General features: G+C 41.9%; 1 protein-coding gene across 2 annotated transcripts; it reads left to right on the plus strand.

Moving 5' to 3' along the window:
* Window positions 1–1480: 1480 nt before the first annotated feature.
* On the plus strand, window positions 1481–22588 carry PCLAF (PCNA clamp associated factor). Of its 2 annotated transcripts, XM_039468629.2 has the most exons (4): window positions 1491–1669; window positions 1970–2050; window positions 6784–6946; window positions 15973–22588. In XM_039468629.2, the coding sequence occupies exons 1-4, from the start codon at window positions 1624–1626 to the stop codon at window positions 16016–16018; spliced, it is 336 nt and encodes a 111-aa protein (XP_039324563.1). In that variant the 5' UTR covers window positions 1491–1623; the 3' UTR covers window positions 16019–22588. The 2 variants fall into 2 exon arrangements, with proteins under 2 accessions (XP_039324564.1, XP_039324563.1); XM_039468630.2 differs by lacking the exon at window positions 6784–6946 and having other exon boundaries at window positions 1481–1669.
* Window positions 22589–22741: the final 153 nt, after the last annotated feature.

Consider the following 22741-nt stretch of genomic DNA (forward strand, 5'->3'; position numbering starts at 1 on the left):
ACTGTGTAATGAGATGGGGCATGAGGACCAAAAACGAAGGAATACCCTGGGGCTTGTGGATTTTTCTGGTTGATTTGGCTGTAATCTTAGACTCCAGGGTTAAGACAAAACTACAGGTAATTGCCAATACATGTTCTATTATTGTGTTAATTTAACTTGTTGCCTAGATTCTTTAAGTCTTTGTTATAGGATGTGGTTGTTGATTCTGTTAAAGTACTGAGTAGCCTAATTTTGGTTTAAGTTCAACCAATTCATAGGAAAGAATTAATGCTGTGATTACACTTCTAGGGTAGCCTTTCAAGTATTTAACAGAATACATACCAAGGCAAGTTTATCTGATCCTGTTTTATGTATGGTATTTAGAGAGTGAAAATTACTCCCCAGGGGTATTGTAATTAGAAGGTAAGCATAAGGATAGAAAAAAATTATGACCCTTTATTCTAGAGTTATGCTCTCTGTGTGCCAGGGATGTGCTCTTACCACATTTGGCAGGGTTTTTTTCTTTTCTTTTCTCCTTCCTTCCTTCTTTCTCTCTTTCTTTCTTTCCTTTTTTTTTTTCTTTTTCTTTTTTTTTTGAGACAGGATCTCACTCTGTTGCCCATGCTGGAGTGCAGTGGGGTGATTATGGCTCACTGCAACCTCTGCCTTCCAGGCACAAGCAATCTTCCGCCTCCTGGACTCAAGCTATCCTCCCACGTCAGTCTCTCAAGTAGCTGGAATTGCAAAAACAAGCCACTGCCCTCGGCTAATTTTTGTATATATATATTTTTGTAGAGATGGGTTTCACCATGTTGGCCAGGCTGGTCTCTAACTCCTGGAATCAAGCTATCCTTCCACCTCCGCCTCCCAAACTGCTAGGATTACAGGCATGAGTCCCTGCGCCTGGCAGATTTGGCAGATTATTTAGGAGCTCTGAGACCATTCAGTTCTCAGAAAGACGTTTTACTAGTTTCTTTATGTGTGTATGTATATACAATCCACCCAGTTTTTTGTTTAGTCTCACACCATCCTAAAGATATAAAAAAAGCTTTGTAAATAAGTTGTATTAGCTTCCTTTTCCCCATTCCATAGAATTATTTTAATATTGATGCTGTACAAAGAGTTCATGCCTGGGGTACTAAAGGAAAGTTCTCAAGTTCTTTCTATTTTGATTTGCATCAAAAAGTCCACTTAATTTCAGGTTTCACCTCCAGGAGTCAATCATTATGGACTTAAGCCTATGGTGACATTTCAAGATAGGTTGTAATTCGCTTTCTTTGCTGGGTTTTCTTTTCTAAGCAGGCTAATTTCTCTAGTTCAGAAACAGCACCCACTTATCGGTTACCCCTGGAGAGTCCTGGTACCGCCCACCTGGGGCGCCTACGAATCCTGGGCCTTTGAGAGTTGATGGACGGATCCGCGCTGCAAGAAGCCTTGCGGCTGTCACCATTGGGCATTGACAATTGGTTGAGGGGGAACGGCGCGGAACCAATGGGAGAGGTGGCTCAGGAGAGTCCTTGGAGCGCGCGGGAAAGAGACCGATATAAACTGTGGCGGGAGATTAGCTTTTGGGTCCTTGTCCAGTGAAACATCCTCGGCTGGGAAGTTAGTTGGTTATCTCCTCTCCTCTCATCTTGTTTGAATATGGTGCGGACTAAAGCAGACAGTGTTCCAGGCACCTACAGAAAAGGTGAGGCGATCGAGTGTAGCACTGGAGGGCGGCGGTGCTGGGGGCGGGGGTGTCCTCCTGGCAGCCTGGCCACGGGCGACAGACGCCAGAGGTCCCCCTGGGCCCGGTTTGCCAAACTCATCCAGCTAGCCATGGAGTGGCTGCCCGGCCCCTTTACCTTCAAGAGGAAGTCGCGGGGGCAGGGTAAGGTTATCCTGCTGTTCTGGATCGCCAGGTTCTCCTCTCCAAGCTGCTGGGTCCAGGACTCGGTGTCCGAATCCTTCTGCCCCTCTGAACGCCCTCTTTTGCCTCTCTTCACAGTGGTGGCTGCTCGAGCTCCCAGGAAGGTGCTTGGTTCTTCCACTTCTGCCACTAATTCGACATCAGTTTCATCGAGGAAAGGTAAGAAGAGCCCTCCTAAAATTAGGGGATCAGGGTTGGCACCTGCAAGACCCTGACTTGCATGAATTTCTCTTTCCTGAGGTCCTCACACCCTAATTTCTTCCTTGCCCTGTGATATAATGAGAGAGTCTGGACCTTTTGGCATGCTAGGGTAGGGGTGGTGGGGTATCATGGAAGAGAATCTCAATCCTTAAAGTTAAGGACCAACACAATTTATCTTCAAGCCTATTTTTCTTTTTTTAGACAGGGTCTCACTTTGTCGCTCAGGTTGGGGTGCAGTGGTGCAATCCAACTTTAGCCTCCACTTAGGGTCTTAAGCAATCCTCCCAACTCAGCTCCCAAGTAGCTAAGACTACAGGTGCCACCACGCCAGGTTATTTTTCTATTTTTTTGTAGAGATTGGGGTCTCACTATGCTGCCTAAGCTGGTCTCAAACTCCTGGGCTCAAATGATCCTTCCACTGTGATTACAGGTGTGAGCCACTGCAGCCAGCCTATCTGTTTTTCTCTTTTGGTTTAGTTTTTTTATTTTTATTTTTTGAGACGGCTTCTCCCACTGTCGCCCAGGCTGGAGTGCAATGGCACGATCTCGGTTCACTGCAACATCTGCCTCCCGGGTTCACATGATTCTCCTGCCTCAGCCTCCCCAGTAGCTGGGATTACAGGTACACACCACCACACACGGCTAATTTTTTGTATTTTTAGTAGAAATGGGGTTTCACTGTGTTGACCAGACTGGTCTCTAACTTCTGACCTGGTGATCTGCCTGCCTCCGCCTCAGGCGTGAGCCACTGCGCCCAACCATTATTTTTCTTAATGTTGACAGAGGCTATTTAAACATTGTTAGAGGCTATTTAAAAGTCCCCTCACTAGATTAAGAGTTTGAACAATCGTTTACAGTGCTAAGTGCTCATCGCAATGTCTACTAAACTTTTTTTTTTTTTTTTTTTTGAGACGGAGTTTCACTCTTGTTACCCAGGCTGGAGTGCAATGGCGCGATCTCGGCGCACTGCAACCTCCGCCTCCTGGGTTCAGGCAATTCTCCTGCCTCAGCCTCCTGAGTAGCTGGGATTACAGGCACGTGCCACCATGTCCAGCTAATTTTTTGTATTTTTAGTAGAGACAGGGTTTCACCATGTTGACCAGGTTGGTCTCGATCCCTTGACCTCGTGATCCACCCGCCTCGGCCTCCCAAAGTGCTGGGATTACAGGTGTGAGCCACCGCGCCCGCCATCTACTAAAGTTTAACGAAAATGTTTGTTTGCTTGTTTTTCCTTTCTTCCTTATTCTTTTTTTTTTTTTTTTTTTTTTTTTTTTTTGGAGTGTGATGTCTGTGTGTTTTCTCCAACTTTGCAGCTCCTGATACTGCCTTTGGGAGAGTAGGAGTGAAACCCAGCAAGGGAAATAGCTTCACACTGCTCCTTCTGTGTGTGGAGAGGATGAGAAAATGCCCTGCCATCTGGTGCCTCATTCCTTTCAGTAGAAGTTTGGCAGTCAGGGAGATTAACACTACAAGATTTAGTTAAGAACGTAAAAGGGAACACTGTTTAGGACTTCATGAGTTTTTAAGTCAGTTCAAATTTCTCCGTGTTCGAAACATTTCATTAGAAAATATTTACTATTTGTGGCTGGGCACGGTGGCTCAAGCCTGTAATCCCAGCACTTTGGGAGGCCGAGCCGGGTGGATCACGAGGTCAAGAGATCGAGACCATCCCGGTCAACATGGTGAAACCCCGTCTCTACTAAAAATACAAAAATTAGCTGGGTGTGGTGGCACCTGCCTGTAATCCCAGCTTGGAAGGCTGAGGCAGGAGAATTGCTTGAACCCAGGAGGCGGAGGTTGTGGTGAGCCGAGATCGCGCCATTGCACTCCAGCCTGGGTAACAAGAGTGAAACTCCGTCTCAAAAAAAAAAAAAAAATTTACTATTTCTATCTCTTCAGGTAAAAGGAAATAGAAGTTGATGAATTCTTTGAGAGTAACTTATGCCCTGTACCACTAGACTAAATTTTTCTTTTTTTTTTTTTTTGGCAACAGGGTCTCTCACCCTGTCGCCTGGGCTTGAATGCAGTGGTGTAATGACAGCTTACTGTGGCTTTGACCCCAGGGCTGAAATGATCCTCCCACCTCAGGTTCCTCCCAAGTAGCTGGGACTGCAAGTACATGCCACCACACGCCCTGCTAATTTTTGTATTTTTTTGTAGGGACGGAGTTTCACCATGTTGCCCAGGCAGGTCTCGAATTCCTGGGCTGAAGCAATCCTCCTGCCTCAGCCTCCCAATGTGCTGGGATTACAGGTATAAGCCACCATGCCTGGCCTAACTAAATTTCATTAGAGTCACATCCCATTGTTTGGTCCACTGTTGAATCACCAGAGCCAACTGAATAGGTCCTTACTGAACATACATTGAATAAATACATCCTTTAAGGCATTTAACAGATGTCTATTTTTTTTTTTTTTTTTTTTTTTGAGACGGAGTTTCGCTCTTGTTACCTAGGCTGGAGTGCAATGGCGCGATCTCAGCTCACCGCAACCTCCGCCCCCTGGGTTCAGGCAATTCTCCTGCCTCAGCCTCCTGAGTAGCTGGGATTACAGGCATGCGCCACCATGCCCAGCTAATTTTTTTTATTTTTAGTAGAGACGGGGTTTCACCATGTTGACCAGGATGGTCTCAATCTCTTGACCTTATGATCCGCCCGCCTCGGCCTCCCAAAGTGCTGGGATTACAGGCTTGAGCCACCGCGCCCGGCCCTGATGTCTATTTTTAATCCCAATAATTGAATGTATGAAATTGGTAATATCCTTATTTTAAAGATAAGAAAATTTAGTCTTTGGTTATATAGCTTGATAAAGGTGACACAACTAAATCAGCAGGGTTGGGTTTGAATCTCTTGCTGCTATTTGTTTTCTAGTAGTAAAAGGATTCCTGTAAGGTACCTTTGGGAAAACTGTGAACCAAAAGATCACTATCTTTTATAGGCCATTTGTACTTTTTAAAAAGTACAACCTGGGCATGGTGGCTCACGTTTGTAATCCCAGAATTTTGGGAGGCCGAGGCAGGAGGGTTGCCTGAGCCCCAGAGTTCAAGACCAACCTAGGCAACATGGCAAAACCTCATTGCTGCCGGGCGTGGTGGCTCAAGCCTGTAATCCCAGCACTTTGGGAGGCCGAGGTGGGTGGATCAGAGGTCAAGAGATCAAGACCATCCTGGTCAACATGGTGAAACCCCGTCTCTACTAAAAATACAAAAAATTAGCTGGGCATGGTGGCGTGTGCCTATAATCCCAGCTACTTAGGAGGCTGAGGCCGGAGAATTGCCTGAACCCAGGAGGCGGAGGTTGCGGTGAGCCGAGATCGTGCCATTGCACTCCAGCCTGGGTAACAAGAGGGAAACTCCGTCTCAAAAAAAAAAAAAAAAACCTCATTGCTATTTTCATAAGTATAAACAAATAAATAGCTACAAACATGGTAACTTTCAGAGTTTGTATGGAAACAACTTCTGTAAGCTTTCTTTAACAACTAGAGTTGTTAAAGCAAATGTTTTAGTTTAAAGCAAAACATATGTAGTAACTGAACAATTTGCTCCTGGCCATTACTTTATAAAGAGGCAAGAATTTTCCATCAATCTCCTTATACTACTGTTCAAAAATAACCAGGAATTGGCCAGAAACGGTGGCTCATGCTTTTAATCCCAGCACTTTTGGAGGCTGAGACCAGCCTGGCCAACACAGTGAAACCCCATTTCTACTAAAAATACAAACATTAGCTGGTGTGGCGGTGGGCACCTGTAATCCCAGCTACCCAGGAGGCTAAGGCAGGAGAATTGCTTGAACCCAGGTGAGCTGAGTGCAGTGAGCTGAGATCATGTCACTGCACTCCAGCCTGAGTGACAGAGGTAGATTCCATCTCAAAAAACAAACAAACAAAAACAAAACAAAATAAAACATAACAAAAGCCAGGAACTGGATTTCTGTTATGAACTGAAAAGGAGACAAGTGCTTTGAAAAATGGAATCTACTTTTGTAGAGACTTTCACATTGCTTCTTATATGTGCTTTAACTAAATGACCTTAGTAAGTAAAATGTTGGCACTTTATACTATATCATGCTATCTTATATTAGGAAAAAGTGTGTCAAGCTTTACTATGTCAGTACATACAAGAATATTTGAATAGTTCTACTTGTGGACAAAATATAAAAATATTTTCAATTGTAAAAATTCTGTTACTGCTGTTTTTGCTAAGATAACCGTCAAACTGAATTTCTTGTTTGAATGCAGCTTTTGTGTCACATTTTCTAGTTCTTTAAAAGTTGTATCAGTGGCTCACGCCTGTAATCCCAGCACTTTGGGAGGCCGAGGCGGGTGGATCACGAGGTGAAGAGATCGAGACCATCCTGGTCAACATGGTGAAACCCCATCTCTACTAAAAATACAGAAAATTACCTGGGCATGGTGGCGTGTGCCTGTAATCCCAGCTACTCAGGAGGCTGAGGCAGGAGAATTGCCTGAACCCAGGAGGCGGAGGTTGCGGTGAGCCGAGATCGCGCCATTGCACTCCAGCCTGGGTAACAAGAGTGAAACTCCGTCTCAAAAAAAAAAAAAAAAAAAAGTTGTATATCTTAAATAAAGATTAATACCTTTGAGAATTTGATGTTAAAGAAGGAATTATGTTGTTTAAGGAATGGCGATTGTATTCTTAGTTCTTATCTAGTTCCATCTGTTTATATTTTACAGCTGAAAATAAATATGCAGGAGGGAATCCCGTTTGTGTGCGCCCAACTCCCAAGTGGCAGAAAGGAATTGGAGAATTCTTTAGGAGGTCCTCTAAAGATTCTGAAAAAGAGAATCGTATTCCTGAAGAGGCAGGAAGCAGTGGCTTAGGAAAAACAAAGAGAAAGTAAGTTTTTATATTCTAGAATATAAAGACATTATTTATCTCATGCCTATAATCCCAGCACTTTGGGAAGCCAACATGGGGTAATCACTTGAGGCCAGGAGTTCAAGACCAGCCTGTCCAACGTGGTGAAACCCTGTCTACAAAAAATACAAAATTAGCTGGGCACAGTGGTGCACAACTGTGGTCTCAGCTACTCAGGAGGCTGAGACAAAAGAATTACTTGGTGCAGTAAACCACCATGCACAGATATACCAATATAACCAACCTGCACGCACGTTCTGCACATGTATTCCATTTTTTTAGAAGAAAAAAATTAAAAAACAATAATTTCCATGAAAAGAAAGCAAAAAAACCAAAAAGAATCACTTGAACCTGGGAGGCAGAGGTTGCAGTCAGCCGAGATTGAGCCACTGCACTGCAGCCTGGGGGACAGAGTGAGACTCCACCTAAAAAAAAAAAAAAATTAATAATTAAAATTAATAAAGAAAATATTTGTCTTGTTGAAAATAAAGGACAAATAAGATATTGAGTTGCTTCTCTTCAAGCTGATAAGAAAATGCAAAAAAAATTTTTTTTAACTCCTACTAATTTCTTATTATAACTCACTCCAAAATTCTTTTTTTTTTGAGACAGAGTTTTACTCGTTACCCAGGCTGGAGTGCAATGGCGCGATCTCGGCTCACCACAACCTCCGCCTCCTGGGTTCAGGCATTCTCCTGCCTCAACCTCCTGAGTAGCTGGGATTACAGGCACGCGCCACCACGCCCAGCTAATGTTTTGTATTTTTAGTAGAGACGGGGTTTCACCATGTTGACCAGGATGGTCTCGATCTCTTGACCTTGTGATCCACCCGCCTTGGCCTCCCAAAGTGCTGGGATTACAGGCTTGAGCCACCGTGCCCGGCCTTTTTTTTTTTTTTTCCCTAAGATGGAGTCTTGATCTGTTGCCCAGACTGGAGTGTAGTGACACAATCTTGGCTTACTGCAACCTCTACCTCCCGGGTTCAAGCAATTCTCCTGCCTTAGGCTCCTGAGTAACTGGGATTACAGGCATGTGCCACCACCCCCAGCTAGTTTTGTATTTTTAGTAGCAATGGGGTTTCACCATGTTGGCCAGGCTGGTCTCGAACTCTTGACCTTGTGATCACCCACCTCGGCCTCCCAAAGTGTTAGGATTACAAGCATGACTGTGCCCAGCCACCAAATTTCAAACATTAGTAAAAAGTATTATTTTTACTCATTCCAATCTCTCAAAGGGGATCAGTTCCCATTCACATAAGTGATACATCATTAACTTAGTGTATTGAGGCTTTAATTTTTACTGTCTTTTTCCTTTAGTCTTACAATGCAATTTCCATGTTGGTTTATCTAGCTTGAATTCCATTAATCCTGCCCCTTAAAAAACTACCAGTTCAACTTCCACAAGAAATATATAACCAGGCCAGATGCAGTGGCTCATTCCTGTAATCCCAGCATTTTGGGAGGCTACAGTGGGAGAATCGCCTGAGTTGAGGAGCTCCAGACCAGCCTGGGCAACATGAAACCCTGTCTCCACCAAGAGGATGGTGACAACGCCTGTAATCCCAGCCACTTGGGAGGCTGAGGTGGGAGAATCTCGCTTGAGCCTGGGAGGCGAAGGTTGCAATGAGCAGAGATTGAGCCACTGCACTCTAGCATAGGTGGCAGAGTGTCTCAAAAATAAAAAATAAAAAAAATGACCAATGTGGAAAAGTTGGAAAATATAGAAATCCCTACCACCTAGAAACAACCAAGACTAAGACCATGGTGTATGGTCTTTACAACTTCTCTAGAAGTATATAAAAATAGTAAAAAACAAAAGGTAGGGATAAAACACACACAGAGCTCGGTGTACAAACTTAAAAAAACAAAGTTTCTGCGTTTCATCCATTTTATTTCATGAATATCTCATTCCTTTTTTTCTTTCTTTCTTCTTCTTTTTTTTAATGGGAGGGTCTTACTCTGTCACCCAGGCTGTAATGCAGTGGCCCAATCTTGGCTCACTGCAACCTCCGCCTCCTGGGTTCAAGTGATTCTCCCATCTCAACTTCTAGAGTAGCTGGGATTACAGGCACATGCCATGGTGCCCAGCTAATTTTTTGTATTTTTGGCAGAGACGAGGTTTCGCCATGTTGCCTAGGCTGGTTTCGAACTCCTGAGCTCAAGTAATTTGCTTGCTTTGGCCTCCCACTGTGCTGGTATTACAGGCATAAGCTGCCACACTCTTGCCAGTGAGCAAACTTAAGAATCTAATTAAATCATACCATTTAAACTTTTAATAACAGGAAAATTCTCATAATAAATGTTAAGCCAAAATTCTGGGTACAAAAGTACAATCTTTACTATGTAAATACATGTGTATGTACTATATGAAAATATACCAAATATCAACAATGCTTATCTCTGGGTAAAAACCTATTCTTATACTCTGTGCTACCAACTTTTAACAACAAACATGCATCACTTTTTTTTTTTTTTTTTTTTTTTTCCGGGATGGAGTTTCGCTCTCGTTGCCCAGGCTGGAGTGCAATGGCGCGATCTCGGCTCACTGCAACCTCCGCCTCCCGGGTTCAGGCAATTCTCCTGCCTCAGCCTCCTGAGTAGCTGGGATTACAGGCATGTGCCACCATGCCCAGCTAATTTTTTGTATTTTTAGTAGAGACGGGGTTTCACCATGTTGACCAGGATGGTCTCGATCTCTCGACCTCGTGATCCACCCGCCTCAGCCTCCCAAAGTGCTGGGATTACATGCTTGAGCCACCGCGCCCGGCCAAACATGCATCACTTTTAAGAATCAAGAAAAAGTCCTGGCTGGACGCAGTCTGTAATCCCAGCTCTTTGGGAGGCCAAGGTGAGCAGATTACCTGAGGTCAGGAGTTCAAGACAAGCCTGACCAACATGATCAAACCCCATTTCTACTGAAAATACAAAAATTAGCCAGCTGTGGTGGCAAGCACCTGTAATCCCAGCTACCCAGGAGGCTGAGGCAGAAGAATCACTGGAACTTGGGAGGCAGGGGCTGCAGTGAGCTGAGATTATGCCACTGCACTCCAGCCTGGGCAACAGAGCAAGACTCTCTCAAAAAAGGAAAGAAAAAGAAAAAAGAAAAATTCCAGAAGGTCATATGGGACAGAAAAAAATCATGCCATTTGGGAAGAAAAGACTCAGGGCCGGGCGCGGTGGCTCAAGCCTGTAATCCCAGCACTTTGGGAGGCCGAGGCGGGTGGATCACGAGGTTAACAGATCAAGACCATCCTGGTCAATATGGTGAAACCCCGTCTCTACTAAAAATACAAAAAAGTAGCTGGGCATGGTGGCACATGCCTGTAATCCGAGCTACCCAGGAGGCTGAGGCAGGAGAATTGCCTGAACCCAGGAGGCGGAGGTTGCGGTGAGCCGAGATCGTGCCATTGCACTCCAGCCTGGGTAACAAGAGCGAAACTCCATCTCAAAAAAAAAAAAAAAAAAAAAAAAAGATTCAAAACCTGCCTTTTTATAGATTTGTAAGTAATAAGGTCCAGGCTTTCTAAACAACTTTTAAATATTTTGTTTCAAAACAAAGTATTTTCCTGGATATAGGAGGAAAGGGAGTGATGTCACTGTCATTATGATGCCCCTTGAATATAAGACGCTACTTGCTGCCTCCCCTGCACCAGCAAGGAGCCACCCATCCTCCAGCACAGTGAGCAGCAAGCTGGATACATGACACAGTGACCCACATGGATAAGGGGATGGTGGTCATGCTGAGTCTCGGGTTGCTGCTCCATTTGTTCCTTTAACCAGCACAATGGAAGCTACTGCAGCTGAGACCACAAAGCCCTCCCACAGTGCCCTACAGCCTATAGCCAGTCTCCTTATGATCTTGTTTGCCCTTCTACATCTCTACCATTAAGAGACAGGTCAAGAAATAGCTACAGTTCTCCAACTCATAGTCTAAAACCCAATTTGAATGGTGCCTGGAAGTTCAGTATGGCAAGGAAAAAACAAGGTCTTCATCAAATTTACTAATTTCACTCCTTATTTTATTAACAGAGAAATGCTTGAGAGTTTCAAACTGGACTGGTTTAAAGAGCATTTGAAGGATTTGACTAGATGATAAATGCCAATATTAAATCTGTTGGAGTTTCATATATAAGACAGAGGAGAAAGATAACATCAAAAATTAGTTAACGAGTTCATTAAATGTGGCTAAGAAATATGGACACATAAAACCATCACATCTCGTGAAAAGAAAAAAGAAAAAAAAAAAAAGAAATGCAGACACTTAAAACTCTATCCTGAAAAAAAACCCCAATTTTTTGATAATAATAATTTCACCTTTGTCTAGAGAAAAAGGATGAGCTATGGAATGGAGACTCAGTATTCATTTTAGTTTGTTCAATCTAAAAGGCTGTAAAATGATTAGGTAATATAGAAAGCTTTCATGTGCATTGGAAGAAACTACCAGATGTTACTGTAAATATTCTATGGATTGTTTCAGCCATCCTAATTTAATGCTGATATGCTCTAGATTTACATTGCTAGGCTTTTACTCTTCTTTTGGGCACTTAACTCTTTAGGGCTTTGGATTTGCCATAGCATTTTACTTTCTATGTGGTAATTTGAAATGTGCCAGAGCAATGATAGACTGGAATCCACTCCAAATCCAAGCATGACTAATTCTTGCATATACACTTAAAAGTGAAATAGTAGGCATTTCCTACCACCCATTCCAATTCAACAAGAACGCCAGATTTATTTAGTTACTGTACTTACCTTGATTCCAAATACTAGAAGTGCATTGACTTCAACTAATCTTAAAATACTGCCTTTTTATATTAGTATATATAGAATAATTTTCACAACTTAAAAACTGATTTTTTTTTTGTACAGGAGGTAGGTTAAAAGATTGATCTCTTTTTGAAGCATATTTGATTAATTTTGAAATTAAAAGGAGACTTTGTACATGTTGAATAATTTTTACAACTTAAAAATTGATCTTCTTTTAAAGCAGGAGGTAGGTTAAAAAACTTGATCTGGGCCAGGGCATTGGCTCATGTCTGTAATCCTGGCACTTTGGGAGGCTGAGGTAGTCAGATCACTTTGAGGCCGGGAGTTTGAGACCACCCTAGGCAACATGGTGAAACTCTGTCTCTACTAAAAATACAAAAATTAGCTAGGTGTGGTGACACACACCTGCAATCCCAGCTACTCAGGAGGTTGAGGCATGAGAATCACTTGAACCTGGGAGATGGAGGTTGGTGTAAGCCAAGATTGCACCCCTGCACTCTAGCCTGGGTAACAGAGCAAGACTGTCTCAAAAAAAATTGATCTGTTTTCAAGGCATGTTTGATTAATCTTGAAATTAAAAGGTGGGCCGGGCACGGTAGCTCACGCCTGTAATCTCAGCACTTTGGGAGGCCAAGGTAGGCGGATCACCTGAGGTCAGGAGTTCAAGACCAGCCTGGCCAACATGGTGAAACCCATCTCTACTAAAAATACAAAAATTAGCTGGGTGTGGTTGCGTGTACCTGTAATCCCAGCTAATTGGCAGGCTGAGGCAGGAGAATCACTTGAACTCAGCAAGCAGAGGTTGTAATCACTTGAACTCAGCAGGCAGATCTCAGTGGCCGAGATCCCACCACTGCACTTTAGCCTGGGCAACAGAGTGAGATTTCATCTCAACAACAACAAAAACAAAAAGTGATATAAGCAAAAGAACAAATCTGGTTCTGTATTTGCAAAGTAAAGACCAGAAATTTGTCTGCATTAAATTCTCAATGCTTTTGTGCTCTTTTTGTAAATACTTAAAAAAAAAAAAAACTTTTTGAGTCTGATTGGCTACATTTGGGACACTTTCTATATTAGTCAATATTTTTAGACAGAGCCTGGGCCTAACCGTAAGTGGACATAATTCTGATAAGTAAAACTTTTACAACTGCCATGATATATAGAAGCCTTTTTGAAATAGAGACTCCAGGCTGGGCGCAGTGACTTATGCCTGTAATCTCAGCACTTTGGCAGGCCAAGGTGGGCGGATCACCTCAGGTCAGGAGTTCGAGACCAGCCTGGCCAACATGGCAAAACCCTGTCTCTACTAAGAATAAAAAAAGTTAGCTGGGCGTGGTGGTGGGCACCTTTATCCCAGCTACTCCAGAGGCTGGGCAGGAGAATCTCTTGAAGCTGGGAGGCAGAGGTTGCAGTGAGCCCAGATTGCGCCATTGTACTCCAGCCTGGGCAACAGAGCACCATCTCCAAAAAAAAAAAAAAAAAAAAGAAAGAAAGAAGTAGACATGGTGGCTCATGCCAGTAATCCCAGCACTTTGGGAGGCTGAAGCGGGAGGATTGCTTGAGCCCAGGAGGTTGAGACTAGCTTGGCCAACATCTAAGACCATGTGTCTACCAAAAAAAAATTAGCTGTTCATGGTGGTGTATACCTGTAGTCCTGACTACTCTGAAGGCTAAGATGGGAGGATCGCTTGAGTCCAGGCATTTGAGGCTGTAGTGAGCTATTATTGTGCCACTGAACTCCAGCCTGGGTGACAGAGCCAGACTGTGTTTCTGTTTAAAAAAAAAGAAGGACACTCCATGAAATCTTTGGTTCACCTGGTCACACACTGATGCTTAGTTGTTCCTGTATCCCATATGGCCATAGTAGCTTTAATAAGTCTTAAGCCGATATTTGCCATCTTTAGAAACTTATATGAGAACAAGAAGATCTAACAGATCTTGACCTATGGTATCCGTGACTGAACAGTCCCTTTTGCTTATTTGTACACTCTGTATCTGTTACATCTATTTTGGATTGTATGTTGTGTTTTGAATGCATTTGCACTGAAAACAAATTAGATCAAAATAAATGACTGAAAGAGTAATTAAAACAAAGTAATTGACATATGAAAGCATATAAAATATTAACAATTTTATTAATTACAAAAATTAGCCAGGTATGGTGGCACACACCTGTGATCTTAGCTACTGAGGAGGCTGAGGCAGGAGAATTGTTTGAACCCCGGAGGCAGAGGTTGCAGTGAGCCAAGATGGCACCACTGCACTCCAGCCTGGCGAGAGAGTGAGACTCTATCATACACACACACACACACACACACACACACACACACACACACACACACAAAAAAGTATCATGAATACAAAATGACTTTTTTGGGGGATGATGTAAATTATTTTTCAAAAGCTACAACTATTCTATACTAACAAACAAACAATTTTGGGGCTTTTCCTTTTTCTTCTTCTTTTTTTTTTTTTGATGCAGAGTCTTGCTGTTTCCCAGGCTGGAATACAGTGGCACGATCTATCATGACTCACTGCCATTTTGACCTACTGGGCTCAATGATCCTTCTGCCTCAGCCTCCTGAGTATCTGGAACACCATGACCAGCTAATTTTTTTTTTGAGACAGGATCTCTGTTGCCTAGGCTGTAGTGCAATGGTTCAGTCTCAGCTAATTACAACCTCCGCCTTCCAGGCTCAAGTGATTCTCCTGCCTCCCAAGTAGCTGGGATTACAGGCACACACCACTACCACTTGGCTAATTTTTTTTTTTTTTTTTTTTTTTTTTTTTTTTTTGAGACGGAGTTTCGCTCTTGTTACCCAGGCTGGAGTGCAATGGCGCGATCTCGGCTCACTGCAACCTCCGCCTCCTGGACTCAGGCAATTCTCCTGCCTCAGCCTCCTAAGTAGCTGGGATTATAGGCATGTGCCACCATGCCCAGCTAGTTTTTTGTATTTTTAGTAGAGACGGGGTTTCACCATGTTGACCAGGATGGTCTCGATCTCTCGACCTCGTGATCCACCCACCTCGGCCTCCCAAAGTGCTGGGATTACAGGCTTGAGCCACCGTGCCCGGCCTTTTAATTTTTGTATTTTTAGTAGAGATGGGATTTCTTTTCTTTTCTTTTTTTTTTTTTTTTAATTTTTGTTTTTTGTTTGTTTTTTCTTGCAACAAATCTTGGCATGGATAGAGATGGGATTTCACAATGTTGGCTAGGCTGGTCTCAAACTCCTGACCTCAAATGTTCCATCCAGCTTGGCCTCCCAAAGTGCTGGGATGACAGGCATGAGCCACTGACTCCGGCCTGATTTTTTATTTTTTTGTAGAGATGGGGGTGTCACAATGTTGCCCAGGTTGGTCTCCACCTCTTGGGCTCAAGTAATCCTCCTGCCTCATCCTCCCAAAGTGCTGGAATAACAGGTGTAAGCCACTGTGCCTTGCCAATTTTCGGGTTTTTCCTAATTAGTTAATGTAATCATATGGTTCAAAGGAGTTACATATAGTCAAAGGACAACTTGCTATAAGTTTTCTCTGCTAAAGTGGATTGGTTAATTTTTTTTTTTTTTTTTTTTGAGATGGAGTTTCCCTCTTGTTACCCAGGCTGGAGTGCAGTGGCTCAATCTTGGCTCACTGCAACCTCCGCTTCCTGGGTTCAAGCAATTCTCCTGCCTCAGCCTCCCAAATAGTTCTGACTATAGGTGCACACCACCAAGCCCAGCTAATTTTTTATTTTTTTTTTTAGTAGTGATGGGGTTTCACCATGTTGTCCAGGATGGTCTTGGTCTCTTGACCTCGTGATCTGCCCACCTCAGCCTCTCAAAGTGCTGGGATTACAGGCATGAGCCACCGTGTCTGGTCTGGATTGATTATTTTTTTTTTTTTACTTTTTGTTATCACAAAGTTCTTGCTGAAGGATTATATTGTTTATCGATCCATTTAATAACATGTTGAAAGAATATGCTATATAAATGAATTAATTACCCTTTTAACAAAAATGACAACATAGTCTAAAGGAGAAACACTGATTCTGCAAATTAACAGGCAAATTGTTAAAAATTTTGTTGCATTAATACTTGAAATTTGTGTTTGTTAATTAATGAAGTTTAATTTTCTTTCACTTCTAGTTATTTGACCAGACCTACTGCACTGTTAATGTTCCTGATTTATATAGGTTTGTAACTATGTTTTTCCAACAGTTGATACTTGGATGACTATTGATATTCTCTCTTCTTTTCACAGAGCATGTCCTTTGCAACCTGATCACACAGATGATGAAAAAGAATAGAACTTTCTCATTCATCTTTGATTAACATCTCCTTGTTTACTCTGGTATTCTAGAACGTAAATTTACATAAATGTATTTGCTCCAATTAGCTTTGTTGAACAGGCATTTAATTTAAAAATTTAGGTTTAAATTTAGATTTTCAGAAGTAGTGAAATTGGAAAATTTGTAAGACTAATTATGGTAGCTTAGTATTCAATATAGTGCATTATTGGGTTTCTTTTACCAAATTAAGTGTCTTGTTGCTAAAATCATTCATTGCATTGTGTTCTGATTACAAGTATGCTATATTTGAGATTTGCTTAGATTGTTGTACTGCTGCCATTTTTATTGGTGTTTGATTATTGGAATGATGCCATATTGTGACTCCTTCTATTTGCTTTAAAAAGCAGAGTTAGATTTTCGCATATTAAAAAAAATTCAGTATTAATTAAACATTACTTACTTTACCCTTTTTTCTTAAGGAGGACAAAGATGCAATGTTGAAAAACCTTGAATGGATATCTTCTCTTTAAAAAAACTTAAAAACAATTTGGTCTTGCGGGTTTAAACAGTTGGTAACGCCTCTACAACAACAATAACAAAAAAGATAAAATACTAGGATAGAATAATGGTGGGCATAGTGGCTTCTCAGGAGGCTGAGGAGGGAGGTCTGCTTGAGTCCAGGAGTTGTAGACCAGCCCAGGCAACATAGTGAAACCTTGAATCTAAACAAAAGGAAAAATATGTATATGAACAATAATAATAAATTAGCCCAGCATGGTGGCACACACAGTGGAACCAGATTCCATCTCTTTAAAAAAAGAAATTTTCCTAGGATATGCATTTGATTCATGATCATAAAATATAACTTTAAAGTTGGAAGTCATGTTATAGCAACAGAAAAAAAAAGAAAAATAAAAAAATAAAGTTGGAAGTCAATATAATATGAAAGGCAAATCATGCCATAAATCCATAGGCATTTCAAAAGTCTTCAGAACTGCTATGACATTTTTCAACATAACCAGAGGTATAATTGAAGAAGTGGGTATAATATTCCTCATCACACTTTTTCCAGTAGCCTGTTGTCAAAATTAATCATGTTTTAGTAGGCATATTTTTCTGAAATATGTTTGTAATAAATGCATACTTATTTTTATAATACACTATCCATTTGTGTTCTTCCTAAAGTTATATCCTATTTAATTCCTTCCAAAAACAAATTAGTGCATTGACCTGATTTTAACACCTTCTAGACTAGGCACAGTGGCTCACACCTGTAATCTTAGCACTTTGGGAGGCCAAGGTGGGCATATCACGAGGTGAGGAGTTTAAGACCAGCCTGGCCAACATGGCAAAACCCCCTCTCTACTAAAAAATACAAAAATTAGCCAGGCATGGTGGCACGCACCTATAATTGTAGCTATTCAGGAGGCTAAGGCAAGAGAATCACCTGAACCCAGGAGGCAGAGGTTGCAGTGAGCTGAGACTGTGCCATTGCCATTGCACTACAGCCTGGGTCCTGGGTGATGAGAGCAAGACTCCCTCAAAAAACAAACAAACAAACAAACAAAACAAAAATCAAAAAGAAAACTACCTTCCAAACTGTTTGAATGCTGATGATTGTAGATTATATTTTTTTGCTTTGTCTTTTAGAAGTGGATATTATTTAACAGAATGTTACTGAATTCGGAGCTGAGTTTTTAAAATCCCAAGTACTTATTTGGTAATCATGTTTATTTTTAAGGAGTAGTTTAAACAAAGTCTACTAAAGTCAAGTTATAAAGGGTCTGATACTTGATTTACTATTTGTCTTTTTTCTTTTCTTTTCCTTTTCTGAGAGTTAGTCTCACTCTGTCACCCAGGCTGGAGTGCAGTAGCACGATCTCAGCTCACTGCAAACTCCGCCTCACAGGTTCAAGCGATTGTCCTGCCTCAGCCTCCTGAGTAGCTAGGACTACAGGTACCCACCACCACACGCAGTTAATTTTTGTATTTTTAGTAGAGGCGGGTTTCATCATGTTGGCCAGGCTGGTCTTGAACTCCTGACCTCAACTTTGGGATTACAGGCATGAGTCACTGCACCTGGCCAAAGATTCAAATTTTTTAAGAAACAATTACAGGCCTAAATTCAGCTTCAGGCTGGGAGTGGTGGGTCATGAGTGACGGCTCTGAGACCAGCCTGGCCAATGTGGTGAAATCCTGCCTTTACTAAAAATGCAAAAAAAAAAAAAAAAAAAAGGCAGGGCATGGTGGCTCACACCTGTAATCCCAGGACTTTGGGAGGCCGAGGTGGGTGGGTCACTTGAGGTCGGGAGTTCGAGACCAGCCTGACCAACATGGAGAAACCCCGTCTCTACTAATAACACAAAAATTAACCAGGTGTGGTGGTGCGTGTCAGTAATACCAGCTACTCGGGAGGCCGAAGAAGGAGAATCACTTGAAACTAGGAGGTGGAGGTTGAAGTGAGCCAAGATCGTGCCATTGCACTCCAGGGTGGGCAAAAGAGTGAGACTCCATTTCAAATAATAATAATACAAACATTAGCCAGCACGTTGGCGGGTGCCTATAGTCCCGGCTACTCAGGAGGCTGAGGAAGGAGAATCACTTGAACCTGAGAGGCAGAGGTTGCAGTGAGCCGAGATTGTGCCACTGCACTCCAGCCTGGAAAACAGTTGAGACTCCATCTTAAAAAAAAAAAATTGAGGCTGGGCTCGGTGGCTCACGCCTGTAATCCCAGCACTTTGGGAGGCTGAGGTGGGTGGATCATGAGGTCGAGAGATCGAGAGCATCCTGGTCAACCTGGTGAAACCATGTCTCTAGTAAAAATACAAAAAAAAAATTAGCCGGGCATGGTGGCACATGCCTGTAGTCCCAGCTACTCGAGAGGCTGAGGCAGGAGAATTGCCTGAACCCAGGAGGCGGAGTTGCGGTGAGCCGAGATTGCGCCATTGCACTCCAGCCTGGATAACAAGAGTGAAACTCCGTCTCAAAAAAGAAAATTGAATCTTAAAGAACCTACAATCTTTTCAAGTATATATTTGATGATATCTCACTTTTATTAGGCATAGTTCCAAATAATGTTTTCTTTTAAAGCATTTTCAAAATGTAGCATGGCAACTTAGCTTCTCTAAACTTAAGGGAAGTATATCCTTTCTTTTCACTGAAACTGAATTGAAAAGTAAAATCTGGCCGGGTGCAGTAGCTCACGCCTGTAATCCCAGTACTTTGGGAGGCTGAGGCGGGTGGATCACGAGGTCAGTAAATCGAGACTATCCTGGTCAATGTGGTGAAATCCCGTCTCTACTAAAAATACAAAAAATTAGCTGGGCATGGTGGCGAGTGCCTGTAATCCCAGCTACTCAGGAGGCTGAGGCAGGAGAATTGCCTGAACCCAGGAGGCAGAGGTTGCAGTGAGCCAAGATCGAGCCATTGCACTCCAGCCTGGGTAACAAGAGTGAAACTCTGTCTCAAAAAAAAAAAAAAAAAAAGTAAAATCTATCCATTAAGAAGATAAACTAAGATTGATTGATTTATTTTGAGGCAGGGTCTCACTTAATTGCCCAGGCTGGAGTGCAGTAGTGTGATCTCAGCTAACTACAGTCTCAATCTCCCTGGCTCAAATTATCCTCCTACCTTAGCCTTCTGAGTAGCTGGGACTAGAGGCATGTGCTACTATGCCCAGCTAATTTTTAATTTTTTTTTTTTAGATATGAGGTCTTGCTCTGTCACAAACTGGTCTTGAACTCCTGGCTCAAGCAATCCTGCCTTAGCCTCAGAAACTGCTGGGGTTAAAGGTGTGAGTCACCATGCCCAGCCAAAACCAAGGTTTTAATTAAGTTAGTCTGTTTTTATTTCTTTTAATGCATTATTCAAGTTATTAATGTTAGTGTTACTCCTGACCAAATAATGATTAAAACTACTCCGAAACTTTTTAATGCTAGAGTATTGTGAGTATCATATGTATTTTGTGTTTCCATAGTTTTACAAAGGAAGAGCAAATACTCAAGAGAAAATTATAAAGAGAGCTCAAAGACTTATTAAAAATATGTAAAATGCTTATTATTTTTTCCCTCTTATCTCCCTCATGCGATTCTTAAGAAAGCAGAATCTTTGCCTGGGTGCAGTGAATCACACCTGTACTCCCAGCAGTTTTGGAGGCTGAGGCTGGAGGATTGCTTGAACCCAGGAGTTTGAGATCATCCTGGGCAACATAGACCTCATCTCTACAAATAATTAAAAAAAAAATTAGCTGGGGATGGTGATACACATCTGTGGTCCCAGCTACTTGGTAGGCTGAGGTGGGAGAATTGCTTGAGTCCAGGAGGTTGAGGCTGCAGTGAGTCATGATCACATCATTGCACTTTAACCTGGGCAACAGAGGGAGACCCTGTTTCAAAAAACAGACAAAAAAGTGGAATGTAAAGTCTAGACTAACTGCACTTTTCTCAGGTGTATATTGCTTACAAATTCTACTGTACTTAGAATCTTCAGGCTAACTCACTTCCAGAAAAAAAATGTTCAACTGAGGCTTGGTTCAACCAACATTATTATAATGGTTTCTTTTACCTTTGAGAATAGTATATGGAAATAAGAGTTGTGAGCCACTGTGCCTGGCCACAACCTTCAATTATTTAGATAGTTGTTATATCCATAGTCTTCCTAAGGCTGCTATATCTTTAAGTTTTCTGAGCCTTAACATTTGATGGTTTATGTAATATGTATCCTAAGTGAGTTTCTCTGAGTCCCTTGTGAAAGGGACTATGTCTTTTGTAGTGTAAATTTCTCAGGCACATAAATGGTATGTTTGGCTAAATTTCTTCTCATTGACTCCACACATTCACTAATTGTTACACTGGTTTTGGTATTTTATTTTTTGAGACAGAATCTGGCTCTGTTGCCCAGGCTGGAGTTCAGTGGTGTGATCTCAGCTCACTGTAACCTTCACCTCCCAGGTTCTCCTGCCGCAGCCTCCCAAGTAGCTGGGATTAACAGGTGCCCACCACCACACCCAGCTAATTTTTTTTTTCAGTAGTGATGGGATTTCACCATGTTGGCCAGGCTGGTCTTAAACTCCAAACTCCCGACCTCAAGTGATCCACCCACCTTGGCCTCCCAAAGTGCTGGGATACAACAGGCTTGAGCCACCATGCCTGGCCTAGTTCTGGTATTCTATGTTTGAAGATGCCAATGTAACTCTAACAATATTTAAATATTAATTCCTGTAGTAATATTTAAATATTAATAATTGAGTCAGCATATTGGGTTTCCCAAAAATATATATTAGATATGTTAAGTTTTTAAATGATTACAAAGGGCAATTAAAAAAATGAAGACAGCTTTCAAGAGAGTGGGAGAAAAGGTTGGAAGTTCCATACTTACCTGTAGGGTGAAGGTACTGTACTGACTTAATGAGGGCTATTTGAGATCCAGCCTAGATCTGAGAGCACTGTCTTATAGCTCATATAAAGAATATGGATTCCTGGCTGGGTGTGGTGGTTCATGCCTATAATCCCAGTACTTTGGGAGGCTGAGGTCTCAAGAGTTCAAGACCAACCTGGGCAACATAGTAAGACTCTCTCTCTACCAAAAATATAAAAATTAGCTGGGCGTGGTGGTTCATGCCTATAATCCCAGCACTTTGGGAGGCTAAGGTGAGTGGATTGCTTGAGCTCAGGAGTTCAAGACCAGCCTGGGCTTTCTAAGTGAGATCCTGCCTCTACAAAAAATATAAAAATTACTGGGCGTGGTGGTGCAATGCACACCTATAGTCCCAGCTATTTGGGAGGCTGAGGTAGAAGGATCACTTGAGCCTAGGAGGTAGAGGCTGCAGTGAGCCGAGTTCGCGCCACTGCACTCCAGCCTGGTTGACAGAGTGAGACCCTTCTAAAAAGAAAAAAGAAAAGAGAATATGGATTCCTCATAAAAATCACAAAAGTGTAGTTAAACTCACATACATAATTTTAGGTGGGGTTTGTACTATCCATCTTTAGAGATCTCAAAGCAAGGAGTATGTTGAAAATAACAGAATTATAGAGGACATGTGATGAATTAGGAGTCAAGCCAGTTATTTATACACCTATACAAAAGTGCCTGTAGTTTTTAAAAAGGCTGTAGGAAGAGACGATGTAAACAAATGCTGCTTATAATTCATTTTTCTTCAGGCAGTGGGTTAAATGAGTGATGCATAGGAATTTGCATTTCTACATTGGCTTACACTATCACATTTAATCGTAGCTATTGATTTTCTCAAACATTTCTTTCTATAGAACATTTATTTACCATAATCATGTTTTAATTTTTTTTGAGGCATTCTAGTCTATCATAGTTTGAGAAATGTTGTTGCTCATTGAGCTCATTTTATTTACTTTACTAATTCAAAGTTTTATGATATTTAAACCTGTTTGGCAGTTGAAATACCAAGCTCTATTTTGTCAGGGTAACATGTTTACCATTTGTCATTTTCAGCCAGGTTTTTAAAGGAATGTTAGTGGAGGAGCCCAAATTCCATTTGAATTGTTCATGTGTATATGCTCCCGCATGCATTCATGTCAATGGCAGAAGTGGAAATGTATTAAACAACGTATTGACTCATTTGAGCTTGAAGTGATTTCCTAAAGGTTTTGCTGAAGTGATTACCTATGGTGAATCAATTTAAGCCTGTCTCATTAATATAGGAAACCAATACACTTGGTGTTTCCTTTAAGTGACCAAAGCTTATTTTCTCTCTGCCCCAGTTAAGGTGGA

Source organism: Saimiri boliviensis, chromosome 2, assembly GCF_048565385.1.
Source record: "Saimiri boliviensis isolate mSaiBol1 chromosome 2, mSaiBol1.pri, whole genome shotgun sequence".
Taxonomy (NCBI): domain Eukaryota; kingdom Metazoa; phylum Chordata; class Mammalia; order Primates; family Cebidae; genus Saimiri; species Saimiri boliviensis.